This window comes from Pseudorca crassidens, chromosome 5 (genome assembly GCF_039906515.1).
Source record: "Pseudorca crassidens isolate mPseCra1 chromosome 5, mPseCra1.hap1, whole genome shotgun sequence".
Lineage (NCBI taxonomy): Eukaryota > Metazoa > Chordata > Mammalia > Artiodactyla > Delphinidae > Pseudorca > Pseudorca crassidens.
In genome coordinates, this window is record NC_090300.1 from 83930520 (window position 1) to 83956593 (window position 26074).

A 26074-nucleotide genomic window follows, 5' to 3' on the forward strand; every position below is an offset into this window, starting at 1 on the left:
TACACAATGCCCTTTCTTTATTCCTCTTAAAGGATTCTTACAGGGAAAGACATAGCTTTTTTTTTTTTCTCTCTCTTTTCATTTCTCATTTCATGGGGACAAAATGCAGGAGCACCAGTCATCTTAAACTGCCATGAGGGTCACACCCAAGAGACAGAAAAGCAGGAAGCTAGAAGGATCCTGGGTCTCTGGTGAATTTTTTTAACTATCTTCTCAGCCCTGGGCTGCTGCTTTTTAAAGCTTTCTTGGAAGGATATAGACTATACATTTAGAAAAGTGCAGAGCACATAAATGTACAGTGCAATGAATGAGGGTCAAGCCCCTGCTAGGATCCCAGAGGGCACTGTGAGTTCTACCTGACCACAGACCCTTCCCACGCTCATGAGTTTATGGTAAAGACTTCCTATTCTTTAGGGCTGTGCTCCCTAAGTTTGCAACCATAAATAATACAGTTTAGTTTTACCTGTTTTACAGATGGATACCAAGGAAGTATCACAAGCATCGAGGGTGTCATGCTTAGTTTTGTATGCATTCTGTCTCAACAGATTTTGAGCTTTGGCGGAAGGGCACTTTTTATTTAATGTGTGTGTATTTCTTTGTGTCTGAGATAATGCTTGGGACTCAGTAACAACTCAGTACCTGCTTCTTGACTGGCACTGCAGCAGGACTCTGAATATGAAATGTTTACTGAATAGCTACCTGTAAAACACCAAGTCCATAACCTTGAATCCCTATGCCTTCCTTATGGGAGAGACCCAATGACCAGTTTAATACAGTTCAACCGAACAACCAACCAACCAACCCAAATATATTTTCTTAAAGTGTGTTATGTACAGAGGGCTATGCTGGTGCTGTGGAAGGCATGTGCCTGCTCCCATGGAGACCACAGACTTATTCAGGAAACAAGTCACACCTAGATGGAACGATTAGACAGTTGAGTCTTGTAATAGTTCAGAGGTGGAAAGTTTAATTTGGTTCACCTCTAGTAATACACGCACTTGTGTGTTTACATATATCTTTATAAATGTGTATGTTTCTGGACACATTTGTGCTTGTAGGTGCGTAAGTGAATAAGGAAACGTATGGGTGGCTATATGTGTGTACCTCCCATCTCTGCTAATATTGTGCATGTGGGCTTAGGTTTGTGAGTGTATCTTAACTTATAGATGTGCAAAAGTGTGTATGTGTTTAAAATATGAGTCTATGACTTTCTGTATCTATGTTTCTCAGTATCTACATGTTTTTTTCTGGAAATTTACTCGTGTACATTTCTTGGTTTTGGTATATTTATGTGCAAGCATATTTATCTTTAAGAGGGTCATATGATGGGAGATAGGGAATTTAAACGATGCTGGGGTCCAGAGATGGATACATTTTTTACATAAATGTTCCTTAAATCAGGCTGGAAGGGTCATCTTAACCCTTTCTTGCCCCTCCTAGACATGCTGACATTTCCTGGGATCATTCCCACTTAAGAGATACCTTCCTAGAAGCCTCTCACCAGCTTCTTCCTTTCCGTGTTTCTGAGTATAGTGGTTCCTCTGTCTCTTTCCTTTTATTCTCACTCCCAACTGGTTCTTCCCATCCCAGCTGGTTTTTCCTTAGTGATATTAGGTAGAGGATAGTAAATTCTGGTTTGCTAAAAATTTCTACATTTCAGCAACTTTTTTTTTTTTTTGCAGTTCGCAGCCCTCTCACTGTTGGGGCCTCTCCCATTGCGAAGCACAGGCTCCGGACGCGCAGGCTCAGCAGCCATGGCTCACGGGCCTAGCCGCTCCGCGGCATGTGGGATCTTTCCCGACCGGGGCACGAACCCGTGTCCCCTGCATCGGCAGGCGGACTCTCAACCACTGGACCGCCAGGGAAGCCCTCAGTAACTCTTTTTAAGGAAAAATGTGTTAGGATGGTAGGAAGCTAGAATATGAATTATTATTATAGGCTGTATGACACTATAGTTAAAAAGCTTTAACCCAGACTTTTTAAAGCTGTATAGAGGATGGGAAGTCTGTTTAATTTTAATCAATTTCTTATCTGAAAAAACACATACCAAATACTATTCAGGGGTCAATCCTAATTCCATGGGAATTGGGTAAATCCTTTGAATCCCAGATCAAATAAGAAGACCCCAACTTGACATAACATTTTTTTTTTTTTTTTTTTTTTTTACTTGAGGAGCTCAAAACTATCCACATATATTAATACAATTCAGACAGCCTCTTAGATAGGAATTTTTTTAAGTTCCAGGTTGGCTCTTTCTGCCTTTCCCATGTGGCCCGCATCCGCACAAGGGAAACTCACACAGCCTTTGCCTTAGCATATTCTGGGTGTGCTGGCCGCCCATGCAGCCTCTTCTGTGCCCACCTCCCCTCAGCCTGCCCAGCTTCCTCCTCTCCATTCCGGGGGTGAGATGCCTTAACTGAAAGAATACACATCAAGCTCTCCAAGAAAGGGGAAGTACTCGTCGCCACCTCTGGGTGTGATTTTTGGGGGAATTAGTCACAGCACAGCTCCCTTTAAAGAAATCTTCCTCACAAATCCCCTCCCATTTTAACACTTGAGCTTTTGTATACTTGATGAGGGTGAGAGTGCTTTGAGGTATTACTGGTTCCTCAGATTTCCTCTGAGTTTGCATCTTGGTCACTTTGGAATTTCACATCTATTGGGTCTTGGTCAGAATTCGAATTTACCAGCCTGGCATTCCTAATTCCCAAGATTGTATCTTTAGTCAAAATCTCTCTTCGAAACTCTATCTTGTATATCCATCTGCTGAAATGCCACCTCCACTAAGATGTCTCAAACTTAATATAAATCATTCATTCCACTCCTGCCCCTAAACCTATTACACCCTCAGCTTTCCCGCCTCAGTAAATAGAACCGTCACCTCCCCACTCACTGACACCGGAAACTGGACATCATACTTGACTTTACACCATTTCTCACTCTGGCCTGAGTTACTTCATCAGTCTCCTTCCAGGTCTCCTTGTTTCCACCCTGTCCTCCCCTACAACCTGTTCGCATGTTATATAGGATTTAAGCACCAGGAGAGAAGGGGCCACACCTGGTTTTTCCCTCCAAAGTAGCCCCAGTGCCTTTGCACAGTGCTGGGCATACCATAGGAACTCAATACATTATTTGTTGAAGACAATGAAAAACAAAAAACGAAAGTCATTTCATATCATGAGTTTCCTGGCAACGTCCCCACTTGCCTCCTTAAATATCTGGTCCTCCTCCTGCAGGCGCCTCTCTTCCACCTGGCGCCGGCCACTCTCTTCGGCTTCACGCATCCTGCGCTGCCTCTCGGCCAACATGACCAGGGCGTGGACCCTCCTCTCCTCCTGCAGTCTCACCAGCTCTTTGGACAGGAAGTCAAACATGTCTGCCAGCACCCATCCTTCCAGTCCAGCCAAATGGTTTTCAATCAGTGACACCTTAAAAATAATAATGTAACTATGAGGATACAAATTCCACTAAGAATGGTGATTTATGAGGAGGGATGCTGGATTATCCTTGACAGTCACTTCACTTTCAGAATGCACTTAGTTTTTATTAGGAATATTATCTCCAGACTGGCCGCATCCCAAGGGTTTTACTAGGAAAACTTACGATACAAACTTAGACTTGAGAAAGTAGATTGCTCAGTCAGTCACTGACGGATGATCGTCTTCAAATTATAAAGGGGATTTAGCAAAACATTTGTTAGTGTCCACACAGAATTTTTTTTTCCTTTCAATTTTATCCAGAAGGTAAAGTGCTTGGGTCTCCCCAGACGTGAAGGGAAATGTCAAGGTTTTTATTAAAAGGTAATGTTGGAGTTCAAAAAAATAGAACCGCTTAAAAATTCACTCATGATACCTTTTAATTTTTCAATGCTTTGTCCTTTAACACAAGTTTGGGGAATTTTAAGATCTTCGGTAACATGAAAGTAGAAAACCTTAGTACTGTTTATTCATTTAAATAATTTCAAAGTCAGTAAGAACTATCTTTGAAACAGAGCACGAAACAAGCCTACATGTCTGTGTAATCACTGAGGTAAAATAAGGGCTAGGGGCCTAGAGTTCTTGGCCAGGAGTAAGCCACAGTATCTATTTATGGATCTCTCTGTGCTGGCTTTGGCACCGGGGGAACAAAAGTGTTTGAGAAGATTGTACTGTGCTCCTGCTCCTATCCTCAGGGATAAGGGGAAAAGGCTCTTCTCCCAGGCACTTGCTGCTCTCACACTGACGGTTCTCCCTCAATATGAGAGAAGAAGAAAATGAGAGGATCGGCATTGCTGTAGGTACCCGTGGGGTGCCCACTCCCCCAGATGCCTGCATCTTACTGGTGTATCCAGGAACAGCTGAAGGCAAGCAGGGTGACTTTGTGGCTATGTGACAGTTCTTCCCATTAATTCCTCCCTTAGCTCTTAGCTGTCATGATGTCTATCAAGTATTTATCCACTAAATGAGGTAGATGGGTTGAAAATCCTGGATTGTCTTAGCTGTAGCTGCTAAAGTCTATAATCAGAAACCAGAAGGGGCCAAGGAGGGCATTTTTCCGTCCAGGTCCTGGGTATTCTGCTGCCAGGGCATTCTGCTCCCTATCTGAACAGAAGTGCAGCCCGTCTCCATCATTCCCAGGGCTCCAGGATGCCCAGATTTAGAGACTCCAGTGTCTGCATTCTCCTCTTCTTTCTCTGGTTCCTCTGCTGGGTCTCACAGTCTGTGGCTTTCTTCCTCCCTCCCTGCAAACCAGCTCCCATCACTCAGAGACCATCCCCAGTCCTGCTGTCATGTAAAAGGAATAAAGTGGTGCTCGTTTCCAGGCTGCTTAATGTTTGTGCCTAATTCACAGCACAAGAGTTACGTTTGTTACTAAAGGTAACAAACTTTACTGTTTGTTAACTTAACTGTTACTAAAGGTAACAGCTTCGCTGTAAGTTTACTTTCTTTTTGTTTGGCCGTACTGCGCGGCATGTGGGATCTTAGTTCCCCAACCAGGGATCGAACCCACGCCCCCCTGCATTGGAAGTGCGGAGTCTTAACCACTGCACCGCCAGGGAAGTCCCAAGTTTACTTTCTTGTAACACTAAACTCTGTGCAAATTGGTTCTTTTTCATTTTGACTCACAGATAAGTGGGACAGATAGTAAAAGTGTATCTACACTGTAGTCAACAACATTAAATACTATGTGTCTATAGACAAATGCCAGAAGAAAGTAGGAAACACATTTACAGTTGTCAGGTTAGAGCTGCAATTAGCAGCTATTGTCAGTCACACAGAGCTCAGACGACCCGGTGAAAGTCACAGAATATCATATTAACATATTTAATATGCAGTTTAAGGAGTATGAGCTATGTACAGCTCCAAAACTCATAAATGAGTGTGGATAGTTTTTAAAATCTCATTTCTCACTTTTTTCTTATTGCTTTAATTACTTATTCATTCTGCTAAGCTCCCGCTGAAATATATTAGAGTCACCAAATATTTAAGAAAGATAGGAAGAGAAAACCTTTCAAAATTGTGGGGGTTTTTTCTTTTCGTTTTGCAAATGAAAAACTAAGAGCAGATTCAATTCAGGGAGGGCACAGCCCACTCAAATTCTGGACTGCAGCACCATTGATGAAAAATGCTGGGCTTGTGGGGGGGTGTTTCTTTTTCATCACGTCATTTATTGTTACTATAATGTTGCTTGTATAATAATAAAAACCAAGGGCGAAATGGGACAAGAAAAGGAAAGGAAAGAACCTTGTGCTCGTGCAGGTTCCTCTGTCGCTGCAAGGCCAGGGTCACCTGCTTCTCGGCTTTCTTCACCAGCCTGTCCTCTTCTTGCAGTGCGTGGCTGGTGCGCAGCTCCTGGATCAACTCCAGTCGCTTCTCTTTTCCTTCAAACATCTGTGTCAAGTCAGATCAGAGAGAGCCTTTCAAATCAGCATCCGTTGTGCCAGGCACGAGGCCTCGCAGACAGTGACTTGTGAGGCACTTGTCAACAGAGGGTTCTGTTCCGGCTTTTGGGGCCACACAGCAGGTGTGTGCCACAGAGCTAGCGGTCAGCCCTCTTCTCTGCACCTTCAGCTGCTCAGGCAGAGAAGGAGCTTAGCTACAGGTTAGTTAGTTATCGACTCAGTTTCTTAAAATGCCTCTCAAAGACAAGGTGACAACTATAGGGTCATGTTAAGAAACTAGAGCCTTCTCCTCATTTCCTCTGCTCCTTCCCTAAGAAGCCTGGGGGTGGTATTTTTCATGGTCATATTTTCTTTTCCGAGAGATTTGCCCCTCATCTGGAATACAGGATCTGCTGTCTGAACTTAACTGCTGTGTTTCTCCCGGGGAAGTACTGGCAGGAGAATAGAGAATAATGCTGAACACAGGTTGCTCATCCAGCCTCCCTGAACTTACTCACCATAACTGAGTCTCTTAAGAGTTACAGCTGTCTGGGGAGAAAAACTGTTTCAGCTGAGGCTTTATATCAGTCCATTTTTAAACTGAAGCGTGAGCTTGCTCTAGTGCCACAAATAATCTGGCTAAAGCTTTTAGTCAGGAAGACCGGAGTTGAATTTGGCAGTTAACATAATCCCCCTCAGACTCATATTACTCGCCTGTAAAATGGGTAATTGATACAAAAAAAGAAAAAGAGCTGATATATGTAGAGCAAAGAATATATAATGTGAGCATGTGGTAAGAATTCAAAACTGTAGTTATTACTTAGCTATTTCATTTATTATTCAGGTATTGATAGCTATATACAAACGCAGATAATTGTATTACAACTTTGTGGAAAATTAGAGAATCTGCCTGTGATGTTTAGGGTCCAAATTTAGGTATGAAAATTGCTGGATTTATCAATTCCAAGGAAGACATTAGCTTCACACTGCCTTGGGTACACTACAGCAAACAGCAGGTGGTCCTTTCTTGCCTTGTTACTGTGCCACTCGGGCAAACTATGGCAACTCAAGAGCACAGTACCATAGCACAGCAGGGTGCAAGAGGCAATTCACCCCAAGGAACCAAGCACATATGCGTTCTGTAAATCTATTCTCAAAGGAGAAGAACAGGGCCAGTGGTTGTACCCTACACACCATGTTCTGAACGACTCTGCCCCGGAGTAACTTTTGAAGGTAGATCACAGCCATTTCTATATCTTCTTCTTCCTAAAAGAACAAAGGGAGAACCAAGCAGCTTGAGGACAGTAGCAGTCAGCATCAAATACTTTTTTGAAGATTTATATCAAGCAAAAGATTTATATCGAGCAAAAAGCTAGATGCCAGAAGGATTTAAAGAGAATAAAACATCATCCCTCTTTGAATATATAGAACTTTAAATGTTACTTACTGTATTGTTAAAATGCACTGTTATTTTTCATTATAAATAAGTTATCATTAATAAATTACATCAGAAGCAAAAAATTCACCCACTGTCATGGTATCCTTACAAATTAAGCCATTTTCATTTTTTCTATATTCCTTTCCAGCAAAATCTTTCTTGAAGAAGTATTGCTAATAAATCCCTTTTGCAATAGTATTTTCATGTTTGATCATGCGTAGACAAAGAATACAGCTGGTCTATATCAGAGTCGAAAATGAGGTGCTTTTCACAAGAATTTAGCTAAATTGGTAAAATAAGAATATAATGGATAAGATCAGCTATCTATAAAAATCACCTTAAATAAGTGTATGTCAAAAGCAGAAAGATCAGAGTCTGCAAATTTACTTAAAGCCCCTCTGAATGCAAAAGTAATCAACAGTGGAATCGATGGCATTAACACTCGTGAATGACAACGTGTTAACCACAGGCAGTGGTCGGCACAAAGTCTAGAAAAGGGGACACTGCCCAGAAGCACATCGTGTCCAGTCAGCGGGAGCATTCCAGTCCCTCCAGAGACATCAGAGCCATCGGAGGTGCTAGTGAGATCTCCCATCAACTCCCCTCCCTCTGACAAAGCACAACAACCTTCTGTACAATTTGGCTTCTTGTGAGAACTGCCCTGTATTGGGAGATAACAAGCTGACCTCCCAAGAGCAATATCCTGATATACCAGGCAGTTATATTTCTCTCCGTAAAGTAACAAATTTGCGTTGTGGCATCTCCAGCAGTTTCTTGCAGGTTTAGTCTGAGTCAGTCCTTTAAATCCAAACCAACTATGGAATGTTGACCAAACTGAGTCTGGGGCCCTGCAAAGGTGAGGTACGGCCCTGGTCAGGGTGAACTCTCTGAGCCAGTCTTGATGTCACCTCTGGTATTGCATTCCTCTCTAATTCCAGCTGTCGTCAGCCACTTCCTCATGTGGGAAGACAGTTACAGTAAATGATCATAATTCGATCTTTTTTTTTTATTTGATGTACATCAGAATTACCTTCTGATGCCAGTTTTTCTTGGGAAGATTTTCTTCTTTGTGTTTTTATTCTTGAAAAGGATTGACTTTAGATTTCATTTCATTTTGCTTGTTTTTGTGTGTGCATTTGAAACATAAGGATAAAGGCAACGTAAGTCAGATCTTGGGAAATGAACACTTACATTAGGTTTGTTTTTAACCCAAACTATCTGAAGAATAAACAGCAATACTGAATTTAGCTTTTCACATAAAAGAACCTTCAAACTTACATTGGAATTCATCTCCAAAGTTGGAGTTGGAAGTCGAGGTTGAGGTATTGGCTTTCTTTGAAGAAAACGCAATGGTTTCTTTGCTTCGGGGCCCTTATTCTTCTTTTCCAACAGTGCCTGAAATAACACACCAGTGAGTGTCATTTCTTACCTTTGTATTTTTTTCCCACTACCAAATCTAGGCCACAGATCTGAATATCAGTCAGAAAGAATTTTCTCTATGGCCATGCTAGGACGGTTTGAGAAAGTCCAAACCAGGGTGCACCTATGATATTCCCATGCATAAGTTAACCACTGAACAAACATGAAACATATTCTAGGTGTATCCATTTTAATCAAAAGTTTTGGAGGCTTTAAACATTTTTTTTTTTTGAGTTTCTGAAAGGTCCTGTCATGTGTATATGCAAGCAAAACCCCCAACTCCTACCGTTCCACATGAGCTAATTTGCTGTTTTAAATGACTGCCTGGGCAATAGAAAATTGTCCTGTGTAGTAAACGACTGAAATATTTAGTATGTTTTGTTGTTATGGGGGAACTAAGGGGCATTAAATGGCAATTATCTCAAAGTGAAGAGAGCTTTACTTTGGGCTTGAAATCCTACACATCAAGATTTTTGAATATGGTTCCTTGTGGAAGAGTGTATGTGTTTCTGTTTAAACATGCACTTTATTTTCTTACTTTTGATCATCAAAAATCCTGCCAAAATTACACATAAGATTTTGTTCATCAGTTCCATTTTCAGATATAGCGGGATACTTTTTAACTTAAAAGTATCAAAAATTCTGATCTCTGTGATTTTAAAATCACACTTCCATTACTTTTTCATCACATAATTTTTATATTATTTTTTCCATAAAAACACAAATAAATGATAAAACACTTAAATAAGTGATAAAGCACTAAGCCAAGACTTGAAATTAATAAAAATATGAAAATTATGAGTAAAATTTGGAACCACATCCAATTATTGTGGTTGTAACAGAGCATCCGAGTTTCCTGAAAATAAATCTGATGGCAAATATATATAATAGCTCTATGATAATCCAAACTAATGAATCAACAGGAAGCAGCAGCAGTTTAAAAGTACAGTTTGCCCTTGAACAACATAGGTTTGAACTGCATGGATCCACTTATACATAGATTTTTTTTCAATAAATATATTAGAAAAATTTGGGGAGATTTTTGACAATTTTTAAAAACTTGCAGACAAACCACATAGCCCAGAAATATTGAAAAAGTTAGGTATGTCATGAATGCATAAAATATATGTAGATATTAGTCTATTTTATCATTTACTACCATAAAATACACAAAATCTATAAAAAGTTAAAATTTATCAAAACTTATGCACATAAACACTTACAGACCAAACATGGTGTTATTCAAAGTCAAAAGAAATGTAAACAAACGTAAAGATCCAGTGTTAAATCATAACTGCATAAAAGTAACTGTAGTAGATACTATACTACTGTAATAATTTCATGACTACCTTTTATTGCTTCTGCTGTGAGCTCAAGTGTTGCTAGTATCCACTTAAAATGTAGGGTGACACTAATCATCTATGAGTTCATCTCTCCAGTAAATTGCATGTCATGGTAACAAGTGGTCTCTAGCAGTTCTTGTATATTCTTCGTTGTGTTTAGTGCAATACTGTAAACACTGAGTAACACTATGGGAGCCATACGAAGTGCCACTAGTGACGGTGGGAGTGCTCCCAAGAAGCAGAGAAAAGTCGTGACATTACAAGAAGAAGTTGAATTCCTTGATATACACCGTAAATTGAGGTCTGCAGCTGCAGTTGCCCACCATTTCAAGATAAGTGAATCCAGCGTAAGGACCATTGTGAAAAAAGACAAAGAAATTCATGAAGCCATCACTGTAGCTACACCAGCAGATGTGAAAACCTTGCGATCTTTGCAAAATACCTTTTTATCGCATGTTGAAAATGCAGCTTTCATGTGGGTGCAGGATGAAAGGCATACCTATAGACTGTAATATGATTCAAGAAAAAGTGAAGTCATTATAGGAGAACTTAAAGTAAAAGGATGGTGAAGGATCTAAAGCTGGAGAATTTAATGCCAGCAAAGGATGGTTTGATAGTTTTAGAAGGAGGTTTGGCTTAAAGCAAGATAACAGGAGAAGCAGCTTCTGCTGACCAAGAGGCAGAAGATACGTTCCCAGACACCACTAAGAAAATCATTGAGGAGAAAGGATATCTGCCTGAACAGGGTTTTTTTTTGTTTTTGTTTTTTTCTTTTTTTCAGTACGCGGGCCTCTCACTGTTGTGGCCTCTCCCGTTGCAGAGCACAGGCTCCGGACGCGCATGCTCAGTGGCCATGACTGACGGGCCCAGCCACTCCACGGCATGTGGGATCCTCCCGGACCGGGGCACGAACCCGTATCCCCTGCATCAGCAGGCGGACTCTCAACCACTGCGCCACCAGGGAAGCCCCTGAACAGGTTTTTAATGCAGATAAAAGTACTGTGTTCTGAAGACATGTGGAAGTGTTTCCAATGATCACCTGGGTGACTACAGTGGTTTTGGCTCCACTAGATACACCAGAAATACATCTACACGTGGAACAACTCCTATGGAACACCTACTGAATGCTGGCAGAAGACCTCAGACCTCCCAAAAGGCAAGAAACTCCCCACGTACCTGGGTAGGGCAAAAGAAAAAAAGAAAAAACAGAGACAAAAGAATAGGGATGGGACCTGCACCAGTGGGAGGGAGCTGTGAAGGAGGAAAGGTTTCCACACACTAGGAAGCCCCTTCGTGGGCGGAGACCGCGGGTGGCGGAGTGGGGGAGCTTCGGAGCCGCGGAGGAGAGCACAGCAACAGGGGTATGGAGGGCAAAGCGGAGAGATTCCCGCACAGAGGATCGGTGCCGACCAGCACTCACCAGCCCGAGAGGCTTGTCTGCTCACCCGCCGGGGCGGGCGGGGCTGCGAACTGAGGCTCGGGCTTTGGTCGGAGCGCAGGGAGAGGACTGGGGTTGGCAGCGTGAACACAGCCTGAAGGGGTTAGTGCACCGCGGCTACCCGGGAGGGAGTCCGGGGAAAAGTCTGGACCTGCCGAAGAGGCAAGAGACTTTTTCTTCCCTCTTTGTTTCCTGGTGCGCGAGGAGAGGGGATTAAAGGAGCTCCAGAGACGGGCGCGAGCCACGGCTAAAAGTGTGGACCCCAGAGACGGGCAAGAGACGCTGGGGCTGCTGCTGCCGCCACCAGGAAGCCTGTGTGCAAGTACAGGTCACTATCCACACCTCCCTTCCGGGGAGCCTGTGCAGCCCGCCACTGCCAGGTTCCTGGGATCCAGGGACAACTTCCCCAGGAGAGCGCACGGCGAGCCTCAGGCTGGTGCAATGTCACGCTGGCCTCTGCCGCCACAGGCCCGCCCCGCACTCCGTGGCCCGCCCTCCCCCCGGCCTGAGTGAGCCAGAACCCCCGAATCAGCAGCTCCTTTAACCCCATCCTGTCTGAGTGCAAAAACAGACGCCCTCCGGCGACCTACATGCAGAGGCAGGGCCAAAGCCAGAGCTGAGCCCCTGGGAGCTGTGAGGACAAAGAAGAGAAAGGGAAATCTCTCCCAGCAGCCTCAGAAGCAGCAGATTAAAGCTCCACAATCAACTTGATGTACCCTGCATCTGTGGAATACCTGAATAGACAACAAATCATCCCAAATTGAGGAGGTGGACTTTGAGAGCAAGATTTGGGATTTTTTCCCCCTTTTCCTCTTTTTCTGAGTGTGTAAGTGTATGCTTCCGGGTGAGATTTTGTCTGTATAGCTTTGCTTCCACCATTTGTCATAGGGTTCTATCCGTCCGTCTTTTTTTTTTTTCTTAATAGTTAATTTTAAAAACTTTATTTTATTTTACTTTATCTTCTTTCTTTCTTTCTTCCCCTCCTTTAGACAACGAATCATCCCAAATTGAGGAGGTGGACTTTGAGAGCAAGATTTATGATTTTTTTCCCCTTTTCCTCTTTTTGTGAGTGTGTATGTGTATGCTTCTGTATAAGATTTTGTCTGTATATCTTTGCTTCCACCATTTGTCCTAAGGTTCTATCCGTCCATTTTTTTTTTTTAGTTTTTTAAAATTATTTTTTAATTTAATAACTTTATTATATTTTACTTTATCTTCTTTCTTTCTTTTTTCCTTCCTTCCTTCCTTCCTCCCACCATCCCTCCCTCTCTGCTTTCTTTCCTTCTTTCCTTCTTTCCTTCTTTCTTTTTTCTTCCTTCCTTCCTTCCTTCCTTTCTTTCTTTCTTCCTACTTCTACTAATTCTTTCTCTCTACTTTTTCTCCCTTTTATTCTGAGCTGTGTGGATGAAAGGCTCTTGGTGCTGCAGCCAGGAGTCAGTGCCTCTGAGGTGGGAGAGCCAACTTCAGGACACTGGTCCGCAAGAGACCTCCCAGCTACAAATAATATCAAATGGCAAAAATCTCCCAGAGATCTCCATCTCAACGCCAGCACCCAGCTTCACTCAACAACCAGCAAGCTACAGTCCTGGACACCCTATACCAAACAACTAGCAAAACAGGAACACAACCCCACCCATTAGCAGAGAGGCTGCCTAAAATCATAATAAGTCCACAAACACCCCAAAACACACCAACAGACGTGGACCTGCCCACCAGAAAGACAAGATCCAGCCTCATCCACCAGAACACAGGAACTAGTCCCCTCCACCAGGAAGCCTACACAACCTACTAAACCAACCTTAGCCACTGGGGACAGACACCAAAAACAACAGGAACTACGAACCTGCAGCCTGCAAAAAGGAGACCCCAAACACAGTAAGATAAGCAAAATGAGAAGACAGAAGAACACACCGCAGATGAAGGAGCAAGATAAAAACCCACCAGACCTAACAAATGAAGAGGAAATAGGCAGTCTACCTGAAAAAGAATTCAGAATAATGATAGTAAAGATGATCCAAAATCTTGGAAATAGAATAGACAAAATGCAAGAAACATTTAACGAGGACCTAGAAGAACTACAGATGAAACAAACAACGATGAACAACACAATAAATGAAATGAAAAATACTCTAGAAGGGATCAATAGCAGAATAACTGAGGCAGAAGAACGGATAAGTGACCTGGAAGATAAAATAGTGGAAATAACTACTGCAGAGCAGAATAAAGAGAAAAGAATGCAAAAAACTGAGGACAGTCTCAGAGACCTCTGGGACAACATTAAACCCACCAACATTCAAATTATAGGAGTCCCAGAAGAAGAGGAGAAAAAGAAAGGGACTGAGAAAATATTTGAAGAGATTATAGTTGAAAACTTCCCTAATATGGGAAAGGAAATAGTCAATCAAGTCCAGGAAGCACAGAGAGTCCCATACACGATAAATCCAAGGAGAAATACGACAAGACACATATTAATCAAACTATCAAAAATTAAATACAAAGAAAGCATATTAAAAGCAGCAAGGGAAAAACAACAAATAACACACAAGGGAATCCCCATAAGGTTAACAGCTGATCTTTCAGCAGAAACTCTGCAATCCAGAAGGGAGTGGCAGGACATATTTAAAGTGATGAAGGAGAAAAACCTGCAACCAAAATTACTCTACCCAGCAAGGATCTCATTCAGATTTGATGGAGAAATTAAAACCTTTACAGACAAGCAAAAGCTGAGAGAGTCAGCACCACCAAACCAGCTTTACAACAAATGCTAAAGGAACTTCTCTAGGCAAGAAACACAAGAGAAGGAAAAGACCTACATTAACGACCCCAAAACAACTTAGAAAATGGGAATAGGAACATACATATCGACAATTACCTTAAATGGAAATGGACTAAATGCTCCCACCAAAAGACACAAATTGGCTGAATGGATACAAAAACAAGACCCATATATATGCTGTCTACAAGAGACCCACTTCAGACCTAGGGACACATACACACTGAAAGTGAGGGGATGGAAAAAGATATTCCATGCAAATGGAAACCAAAAGAAAGCTGGAGTAGCAATTCTCATATCAGACAAAATAGACTTTAAAATAAAGACTATTAGAAGAGACAAAGAAGGACACTACATAATGATCAAGGGAGTGATCCAAGAAGAAGATATAACAATTGTAAATATTTATGCACCCAACATAGGAGCACCTCAATACATAAGGCAAATACTAACATCGACGGAGAGACATACCATGTTCTTGGATTGGAAGAATCAACATGGTGAAAATGACTCTACTACACAAAGCAATCTACAGATTCAATGCAATGCCTATAAAACTACCACTGGCATTTTTCACAGAACTAAAACAAAAAATTTCACAATTTGTATGGAAACAGAAAAGACCCCAAATACCCAAAGCAATCTTGAGAACGAAAAACGGAGCTGGAAAGATCAGGCTCCCTGACTTCAGACTATACTACAAAGCTACAGTAATCCAGACAGTATGGTACTGGCATAAAAACAGAAAGATAGATCAATGGAACAGGATAGAAAGCCCAGAGATAAACCCACACACATATGGTCACCTTATCTTTGATAAAGGAGGCAGGAATGTACAGTGGAGAAAGGACAGCCTCTTCAATAAGTGGTGCTGGGAAAACTGGACAGCTACATGTAAAAATATGAGATTAGATCACTCCCTAACACCATACACAAAAATAAGCTCAAAATGGATTAAAGACCTAAATTTAAGGCCAGAAACTATGAAACTCTTAGAGGAAACCATAGGCAGAACACTCTATAACATACATCACAGCAAGATCCTTTCTGACCCACCTCCTAGAGGAATGGAAATAAAAACAAAAATAAACAAATGGGACCTAATGAAACTTCAAAGCCTTTGCACAGCAAAGGAAACCATAAACAAGACCAAAAGACAACCCTGAGAATGGGAGAAAATATTTGCCAATGAAGCAACTGACAAAGGATTCATCTCCAACATTTATAAGCAGCTCATGCAGCTCAATAACAAAAAAACAAACAACCCAATCCAAAAATGGGCAGAAGACCTAAATAGACATTTCTCCAAAGAAGATATACAGACTGCCAACAAACACATGAAAGAATGCTCAACACCATTAATCATTAGAGAAATGCAAATCAAAACTACAATGAGATATCATCTCACACCAGTTAGAATGGCCATCATCAAAAAATCTAGAAACAATAAATGCTGGAGAGGGTGTGCAGAAAAGGGAACACTCTTGCACTGCTGGTGGGAATGTGAATTGGTACAGCCACTATGGAGAACAGTATGGAGGTTCCTTAAAAAACTACAAATAAAACTACCATATGACCCAACAATCCCACTACTGGGCATATACCCTGAGAAAACCATAATTCAAAAACAGTCATGTACCAAAATGTTCATTGCAGCTCTATTTACAACAGCCCGGAGATGGAAACAACCTAAGTGCCCATCATCGGATGAATGGATAAAGAAGATGTGGCACATATATACAATGGAATATTACTCAGCCATAAAAAGAAACGAAATTGAGCTATTTGTAATGAGGTGGATAGACCTAGAGTCTGTCATACAGAGTGAAGTGAGTCAGAAAGAGAAAGACAAATACCGTATGCTAACACATATATATGGTATTTAAGAAAAAAAAAGAAGTGTCATGAAGAACCTAGGGGTAAGACAGGAATAAAGACACAGACCTACTAGAGAATGGACTTGAGGATATGGGGAGGGGGAAGGGTGAGCTGTGACAAAGCAAGAGAGAGGCATGGACATATATACAGTACCAAACGTAAGGTAGATAGCTAGTGGGATGCAGCTGCATAGCACAGGGAGATCAGCTCGGTGCTTTGTGACCGCCTGGAGGGGTGGGATAGGGAGGGTGGGAGGGAGGGAGACGCAAGGGGGAAGAGATATGGGAACGTGTATGTATGTATAGCTGATTCACTTTGTTGTGGGGCAGAAACTAACACACAATTGTAAAGCAATTATACCCCAATAAAGATGTTAAAAAAAAAAGTACTCTGTTCTGGAAAACAATGCCACAAGAGGCATTTATTATTAAGGAGGAGAAGCGAGCACCAGGATTCAAGGCAGGAAGGGACAGGCTTACTCCACTGTTCTGTGCAAATGCAGTTGGGTTCTTATCAGAACTGCCCTTATCTACAAAGCTGCTAACCCTCCAGCCTTGAAGGGAAAAGATAATCACCAGCTGCCAATGTTTTGCTTGTAAAAGAAGGCCTGGATGTAAAAGAGGCCCTTTTTCTGGATTGGTTCCATTAATGCGTTGTCCCTGAAGTCAGGAAGTTCCTTGCTGGTAAGGGACTGCCTTTTAAAGTTCTTTTGCTATTGGACAACATCCCTGGCCACCCAGAACCCCGTGAGTTCAACACCAAAGGTGTCAAAGTGATCTACTTGCCCCAAACACAATGGCTGTAATTTAGCCTGTAGATCAGGGGGTGATAACGACCTTTACGGCTCATTACACTTGGTACTCTGTGGAAAGGATTGTCAATGCTATGGAAGAGAACCCTGATAGAACACCACAAAAGTCCGGAAGGATTACACCATTGAAGATGCCATCATTGTTACAGAAAAAATCTGTGAGAGCCATTAAGCCCCAAACAATAAATTCCTGCTGGAGAAAACTGTGTCTAGATGTTATGCATGACTTTACAGGATTTATGACAATGTCAATCAAGAAATCATGAAATAGATTCTGGGCATGACAGAAAAGGTGGTGGTGGGGGGTGAAGGGTTTCAAGACATGGATCTTGGAGAAATTCAAGAGCTAAAAGACAGCACACCAGAGGGATGAACAGAAGATGACTTGATGGAGGTGCATGCTCCCTAACCAGTGACACACAATGCGGATGAGGATGTCGAAGAAGCAGTGCCAGAATACAAGTGACATTAGAGGATCTGGGAGAACAATTTCAATTATTCAAGGCTGCTTTTGACTTCCTTTTATGAAACGGACCCTTCTATGATATGGGCACTGAAACTAAAGCAAATGATGGAAGAAGGACTGGTACCATACAGAAACATTTTTAGAGAAATGAAAAAGCAAAAAAAGTCAGACAGAAATTACAATGTATTTCTGTAAAGTGTGCCTGCCTCTCCTGCCTCCCCTTCCACCTCCTCTACCTCTTCCACCTCTGCCACCCCTGAGACAGCAAGACCAACCCCTCATCTTCCTCCTTCTCTTCAGTCTACTCAACGTGGAGACCACAAAGATGAAGACCATTATGGTGATCCACTTCCACCTAATAAATGGTAAATAATCATCATGCCATACAGTTAATAAACTACTTATCTGTTGTGTATGTGTGTGTCTTTGTGTAAAAATCTGAAAACTATACAAGATGTTTTCATGTCATGATGATCATTATCGCCTAAGTATTCACTGTGTAGAACATTGTGTCCAAGACTTGTATTGAGTTCAGTGAAGTAAGATCAAACAAGAGAGCTGTGTTACAGATTTCAACTGAAGAAACTGTTTCAAGAAGGAGAGAGTAACCAGTCAAGTACTGCAGAGAGAAGAGAATTGACCACTGTGTGGTAGTTAGCAATGTGGAGGGCACTGTTGACGATAGCAGATTCATTGGAGAGTCTTTGTTTTAAAGTCTGTTTTGTCTGGAGAAGATCAAGATGGTGCAGTAGGACACAGAACTCACCCCCCCACACACAAAGAGTACATCAAAAATACATCTACATGTAGAACAATTCTCATTAAAAACTAACTGGAGACTCACAGAAAGACTCTTGCACAACCAAGGCTGTAAGAAAGATCCACATGAAACTGGGTAAGTAGAGAAGAGAAATGATCAAGTCACAACCTCCCAGGGGATTCAGAAGAGGAGGGGGTTAAACACAGGCAGAGATCCTCCCTAGGGAGTGAGCAGTTTGCGTCACATATTGGGCACCACAGTCCTGGGGTCTGACACAGGGACGACAAATCCCCTTGGCTGGTTAGAGGGACAGTGGGAGTAACAGGAGGACTGTGGGAGCCTGTACTCTGCTTGTAAGGAGCATGTGCATGCTTGCTTGCTCACAAAGCAGGGCAAAGAGGGCAGACTGAAAATTGCATGGGTGGCTGGCTGGTTTCCCATGAATGCCTCAGCGTGTGCACCAGCCTGAGCTAAGAGAATGCTCCAGCCCCGCTTAAAAGCTTGGCTGTGCGACACAGAACTGGTTCAGACATAAAGCAGCATCTGAGCAGGGTGGGGACAGCCATTGCTGGTGCTTACACAGGCAGGGCATCAGGGACAGTCCAGATCTCTGGCCCCAGCCAGACTACCATGATCTGTGCCAAGGCCCGTGCTCCAATCCATGCCAAGTACTCTATACCAGCCCCTCTTGCTGCAGCATTGCTCTCATCTGGGGTGAGGGTGCCAGTGCTGGGAATGGGGAGAGTGCACACTTGGAAGGAATGGAGCCAGCCCAGACCTGACCCTCAGGGCTTCTGCTACATCAGCGTGGTATAGGAAACCACCCTCAATAGGGCGGTGATGGTCACTGAGCAGAGGGGAAGCCCTGCGTTACAACAGGCTTTGGCCCTAGCACCTCCATCTCCAGCCCCACCTTCTACCAAGATGAGAGTTGCCAACATGCCCTGAGAAAACGTGACTTGTGTTCATGTCAAATCCAGCTCTCCCACCAAAGCCACTGGGTACAGACAGACTGTATAGGGATGCTCCCCCATAAGATCAAGATCACTATAGGTAACTGTTTCATCTAATTTCATAGAAACAAACAAAAGCAAAATAAGAAGACAGAGGAATTTGTCTCAATTGAAAGAGCAAGACAAAACTCCTGAAAAAAACAACCAATTAAACAGAAATAAACAATTTACCAGGTAAAGAATTCAAAGCATTAGTAATAAGTATGATTTCTGAATTAGGAAAAAAGGATAGATGAATACAGAGAGAATTTTAATAAGAAACTAGAAAATACAAAAAAGGACAGGTCAGAACACTGAAGAAGACAATAGCTGAAATGAAAACACATTAGAAAGAATGAATAGGAGATTGGTGATAAGGAAGAACGCATAAGTGATCTGGAAGATAGAATAATGGAAATCACCCAATCAGAACAAGAAAAGAAAAACAAAAAATGAGAACAGTTTAATGGATCTATGGAACAACATCAAGGATATCAACATTTACATTATAAGGGTCCCAGAAGGAGAAAAGAGAGAGAAGGGGGTCAAAATGTATTTGATGAAATTATGGCTGAAACTTTCCGAACTTGAAGAAAGAAACATATCCAGGTACTATACAGGAAGCACAGAGTGTCCCAAACAAGGTGAACCCAGACCCACACCAAGACATATCGTAATTAAAATAGCACAAGTTAAAAATAAAGCATGGGGCTTCCCTGGTGGCGCAGTGGTTGAGTCCACCTGCAGATGCAGGGGATACAGGTTCATGCCCCGGTCCGGGAGGATCCTGCATGCCGCGGGGCAACTGGGCCCGTGGGCCATGGCCGCTGGGCCTGCGTGCCCGGAGCCTGTGCTCCTCAACAGGAGAAGCCACAACAGTGAGAGGCCCGCGTGCCGCAAAAAAAAAAAAAAAAAAAAAAAAAAAAAAGATAAAGCATGAATTCTAAAAGCATCAAGAGAAAAACAAAGAGTCATATACAAGGGAACCACCATAAAGCTATCAGCTGATTTTTCTGCAGAAACTTTGCAGGCCAGAGGGAGGGCCATGATATATCCGAAGTGTTCAAAGGGAAAAATCTGTAACCTAGCAAGATTATCATTTAGAATCAAAGGAGAGACAAAGAACTCAGACAAGCAAAAACTAAATAAGAGTTCATCAGTACTAAACCTACACTAAAAGAAATGTTAAAGGGTCTTCTCTGAGTTTAAAAAAAAGCCTATGACAAGGAGTAAGTAACTATGGTAAAGGAAAATTCCCACTAGGAAAGGAAAATATATAGTAAAGGCTGAGGATAAACCACTTAAATAAACGAGTACAAAGGTAAAAGACAAAAACTGTAAAGGCAAATATAACTACACATGTAGTGAAGGTATAAACATGAAGACATAAAATAGGACATCAAAACACAAAATGTGGAGGAAGGGAGCAAAAAAGGTAGATCTTTTACAATGTGTTTGAATTTAAATTACTACCAGTTTAAAAGAAGTAAATTTAGTTATAGATCAACACATATGAATCCCATGGTAACCACAAATCAAAAACCTACAGTAGTTACACAAAAATGGAGAAGAAAGGAACATAAGCATACTACTAAAGAAAATCATCAAACTAAAAGAGAAGAAGCAAAAAGAAGAAATGAACAGAGAAAAACTACAAAAATAACCAGAAAACAAGTAATAATAATAAGTACAAACCTATCAATAATTACTTTAAATATCAGTGGACTAAATGGTCCAATCAAAAGACATGGGGTGGGTGACTGGATAAGAAAGACAAGACAAGAAAGCAGGGGTAAAGTGTTTTGTTTGGCTAATTGAAACTTTGGCTCTCATATGCCAATGCCCAAGCTCTTGAGCCTAATATTCCTTCCTCAACCAGTAGCCTTGATAAAACTTACAAAACTCTATTTGAAGAGTTTATACTTTATTGCTCCTTTTCTCAAACCAGGGAGAGGGTCCTAAGGTAAAAGGAAATGTCTTGTATCTGGATTGTGTGGAGCTGACTTAGGGATATATATTTTTGAACTCATCCAACTCTATATGCAACTATGTGTATTTTCTTGTATGTAAATTATACCTCAGTCAAACTGATTGAAAATATTCAGATAAATGTGTACACACACACACACACACACAGGATGGTATTAAAATATTACCCCTTTAAAAAAAAAAAAAAGCAGGGGTAGCAATACTCATATCAGATAAAATAGACTTTAAAAAAGCCTATAACAAAAGATAAAGAAGAGCTTTATGTAATGATAAAGGGATCAATAAAGATGAGGATATTACACTCGTTAACATATACACACCCATTACAGGAACACCTAAATATATAAATCAAATATTAACAGACATAAAGGGAGAAGTTGATAATAATACAATAATAGTAGGGGACTTTAAATCTGACTTATATCAATGGACAGATCATCCAGACAGAATATCAATTAGGCAACACTGGTCTTAAATGATACAATAAACTAGCTGGGCTTAATAGATATCTACAGGACAAAAACAGCAGAATATACTTTGTTTTCAAGTGCACATGGAACATTATCCAGGATGGATCACATGCTAGGCCACAAGTCTCAACAAATTTAAGAAAATAGAAATTGTGTCAAGCATTTTTTTCCTACCACAATTGTATGAAACTAAAAATCAGTTACAGAAAAAAAAGGGAAAAGCACAAACACGTGGAGACTAAACAACATGTTACTAAAAAAACCCAATAGGTCAGTGAAGATATCAAAGAGGAAATACCTCAAGACAAATGAAAATGGAAACACAACTTTCCAAAATTGGTGGAATGCAGCAAAAGCAGTCCTAAGAGGAAAGTTTATAGTGATACAGGCCTACCTCAAGAAACAAACAAAAAATCTCAAACAACCTAATGTTGCATTGAAAGTAATTAGAAAAAGAAGACCAAACAAAGCCCAAAGTCAGTAGAAAACACGAAATAATAAAAGATCAGAGAGGACATAAATAAAAAAGACCAAATAAATAATAAAAAAGATCAATGAAACTAAGGGCTGGTTTTGGAAAAGATAAACACAGTTGACAAATCTTTAGCCAGGCTCCTCAAGAGGAAAAGAGAGAGGACCTAAATCAACAAAATGAGAAATGAAAGAGGAGAAATAACAACCGATATCACAGAGATACAAAAAATAAGGAAATACTATGAATAGTTATATGACAACAAATTGGACACTCTAGAAGAAATGGACAAACTTCTAGAAACATATAACCTTCTAAGACTGAATCAGGAAGAAATAGACAATCTGAACAGACAGATCACTACTAGTGACTTGTATCTGTAAAAAACAAAACAAACAAAAAAACCCTAAACAAAACACAACAAAAACAAACAAAAAACCCTCCCAGCAAATGGAAATCCAGAACAAGACAGCTTCACGAGGGAATTCTACCAACCTAGCCTTAACTTTTCCAAAAAATGGAAGAGGATGGAGCACTCCCAAAATAATTCTATGAGGCCACAATTACCCTGATACCAAAACTAGATAAAGACACTGCAAAAAAAGAAAATAACAGGCCAGTATCTTTCATGAATATATATACAAAAATCCTCAACAAAATATCTGCAAACCCAATCCAACAATATATAAAAAGGATCATACACCATGATCAAGTGGGATTTATTTGAGGGATGTGAAGATGGTTCGCATCAATCAATATGATACACCACATTAACAAAAGGAAAGGCAAAAATCATATAATCATCTCAACATAGGCAGAAAAAGCATTTGACAAAATTCAACATCCATTCATGATAAAAATTCTCATCCAAGTGGATATAGAGGGAACATATCTCAACATAATAAAAACCACTTATGACAGAGCCACAGCTAACATCATACTCAATGCTGAAAAGCTGAAAGCTTTTCCTCCAAAATGAGGAATAAGACAAGAATGCCCACTCTTGCCACGTCTATTTAACATAGAGTTCGAAGACCTCATCACAGTAATCAGACAACAAAAAACAAAAAGCCACATCCAAACTGGAAGGGAAGAAGTAGAGCTGTCACTATTTGCAAATGACATGATACTATATATAGAAAACCCTAAAATTTCCACAAAAGAAACTATTAGAACCAATAAATTAATTCAGAAAGTTACAGGATATGTGCTTTTCTATATACTAATAATGAACTATTATGAAGAGAAAGCAAGGAAACAATCCCATTTAAAGTCACATCAAAAATAATAAAATACCTAAGGAATAAACTTACCAAGGAGGTCAAAGACCTCTACTCTGAAACTATAAAACATTAATGAAGGAATTTGAAAATGATACAAAGAAATGGAAATATATCCTGTGTTCTTGATTTGGAAGAATTAATATTGTTAACATGTCCATACTACCCAAAGCAATCTACACATTTAATGTAATCCCTGTCAAAATATCCATGACATTTTCAACAGAACAAAAACAAATAACCCTAAAATTTATATGTACCACAAAAGACCCTGAATTACTAAAGCAATCTTAAGAAAAAAGAAAAAATCTTGAGGTAACATGCTCCCTGGATTTGGACTATACTACAAAGCTACAGTAATCAAAACAGCATGGTACTGCTATAAAAACAGACACATAGATCAATTGAACAGAATAAAGAGCTCAGAAATAAACCCATGCACTTATTTTCAATTATTCTTTGTCAAAGGATGCAAGAATATACAGTGGAGATAAGACAGTCTCTTCAATAAGTGGTGCTGGGAATACTGGACAGCTACATGTAAAAGAATAATATTAGAAACTTTCCTCACACCATATACAAAAATAAACTCAAATGGATTAAAGACCTACATGTAAGAATGGAGACCATAAAACTCCTAGTAAAGAACATAGGCAGAAAGCTCTTGGACATAAATTGTAGCAATATTTTTTATGGATCTGTCTCCTAAGGCAAAAGAAACAAAAGTAAAAATGAACAAATAGGACCTAATTAAACTTGAGCTTTTGCACAGCAAAGGAAACCATCAACAAAATGAAAACACAACCTACTGAATGGAATAAAATATATGCATATAATATGACTGATAAAGGGTTATTATCCACAGTGTACAAACAACTCATACAACTCAGTATCAGAAAAACAAACCCGATTAAAAAATTAAAAACCCGATTAAAATGACCCTATTAAAAAATGGGCAGAAGACTTGAATAGACACTTTTCCAAAGAATACATACAGATGGCCAATAGGCACATGAAAAGATGTTTAAGATAGATAATCATCAGAGAATGCAAATCAAAACCACAATGAGAGAGTGGCTGTCACACTCACACCTGTCAGAGTGGCTATCATCAAAAAGACCACAAATTATAAATGTTGGTGAGTATGTGGAGAAAGGGGAACCCTTGTATACTGTTGGTAGGAATGTAACTTGGTGCTGCTACTTTGGAAATCAGTATGGAAGTTCCTCAAAAAAAAGAAAAAAAAGAAAAAATGAAACTACCATGTGATCCAGAAATTCTACTTGTGGATATATATCCAAAGAAAACAAAAATACTAATTTGAAAAGATACGTGTACCTCCATGTTCAAAGGATCATTATTTACATTTGCTAAGACATGGAAGCAACCAAAGTGTCCATCAACAGAAAAATTCATAAAGGAGATGTGGTGTATATATACAATGGAATATTACTCAGCCATAAAAATGAATAAAGTTCTGCCATTTGCAACAACATGGATGGATCTAGAGAGTACTATGCTCAGTGAAGTAAGTCAGACTGAGAAAGACAAAGACTGATGTTATCACTTATATGTAGAATCTAAAAAATTAAACAAACAAATGTATATAACAAAACAGAAACAGATCCACAGATACTGACAACAAACTAGTGGTAACCAGTGAGGAGAGGGGAGCAGAGAGGGGCAAGATAGGGATGGGGTGAGATTAAGAGATATAAACTACTGTGTATAAAATAGATAAGCAACAAGGATATATTGTATAGCACAGGGAAATATAGCCATTGTTTTGTAACAACTTTACAGTACAATCTATAAAAATCTTGAATCACTGTGTTGTACCCTTGAAACTAATAAAATAATGTAAATCAACTGTACTTTAATAAGAAAAAAGATTGTATTGGAGTGGACAGTCTATCTTAACATAGGCACAAGGTGAGTGATATTTAATATAAAATTAATAATGTGTTAGTTTTATTATTGGTCTATAACTTTGCTTTCAAAGAATTACATTACCATACCGAATGCCTCTCTCTCTAATTTGATATGCGTATCACCCTATTACAAGTAAGTGACATTTTACAAAAGTGTAACAGTGTTTCCAAGTCTTATATTGTATTATGAATATGACTGTAATACTATATACTATTAAAATTTTATAATTCATTCATTAGTGTATGGGCTAGGCTATGTGAAGAAATTGTATTGATTACAGTAGGCTACCATTAAGCAATCATATTGCCACTTCTTTGTTATCAATGCATGAATCATTATTCCTGTAAGTAAAAATAAATTTTTTTACCTAAGTTTTTCATTTTTAATGTTGGTGTTAGTAGTACATGTAACTTCTACTGTATTTTGTATCATATAATGCAATATTTACAATATTGATATAGGTAGGTACTGACTGACAGAGGATTCATCTTGTCAACAGATGACAAACTTAACGGTATCAATAAATACAGTACATTACTGTAAATGTATTTCCTCTTCCTTATGCTTTTCTTAATCTTTTCTCTTCTCCTTATTGTAAGAATATAGTATATACTACATGTACAAAATACGTGTTGATTGACTGTTTCTGTTACCAGTAAGGGTTCTTGTCAACAATAGTCTATTAGTAGTTGGATTTAGGGGGAGTCAAAAGTTTTAAGCAGGAGTCAAGATGGCACAGTAGGTGGATGCAAG

The 26074-nt window shown here is 40.1% G+C and overlaps 1 protein-coding gene across 5 annotated transcripts in view; it reads right to left on the bottom strand.

Moving 5' to 3' along the window:
• The window catches only part of CFAP91 (cilia and flagella associated protein 91), a 149195-nt gene that overhangs the window by 47687 nt on the left and 75434 nt on the right, over nucleotides 1-26074 (bottom strand). For all 5 annotated transcript variants that reach the window (XM_067738776.1, XM_067738775.1, XM_067738779.1 and 2 more), the window contains 4 exons: nucleotides 8577-8693; nucleotides 7055-7126; nucleotides 5724-5870; nucleotides 3207-3428 (listed from right to left, as the gene is read on the bottom strand). In XM_067738776.1, coding sequence (XP_067594877.1) covers nucleotides 3207-3428; nucleotides 5724-5870; nucleotides 7055-7126; nucleotides 8577-8693 — 558 coding nt within the window. The remainder of the gene's footprint in view (nucleotides 1-3206; nucleotides 3429-5723; nucleotides 5871-7054; nucleotides 7127-8576; nucleotides 8694-26074) is intronic.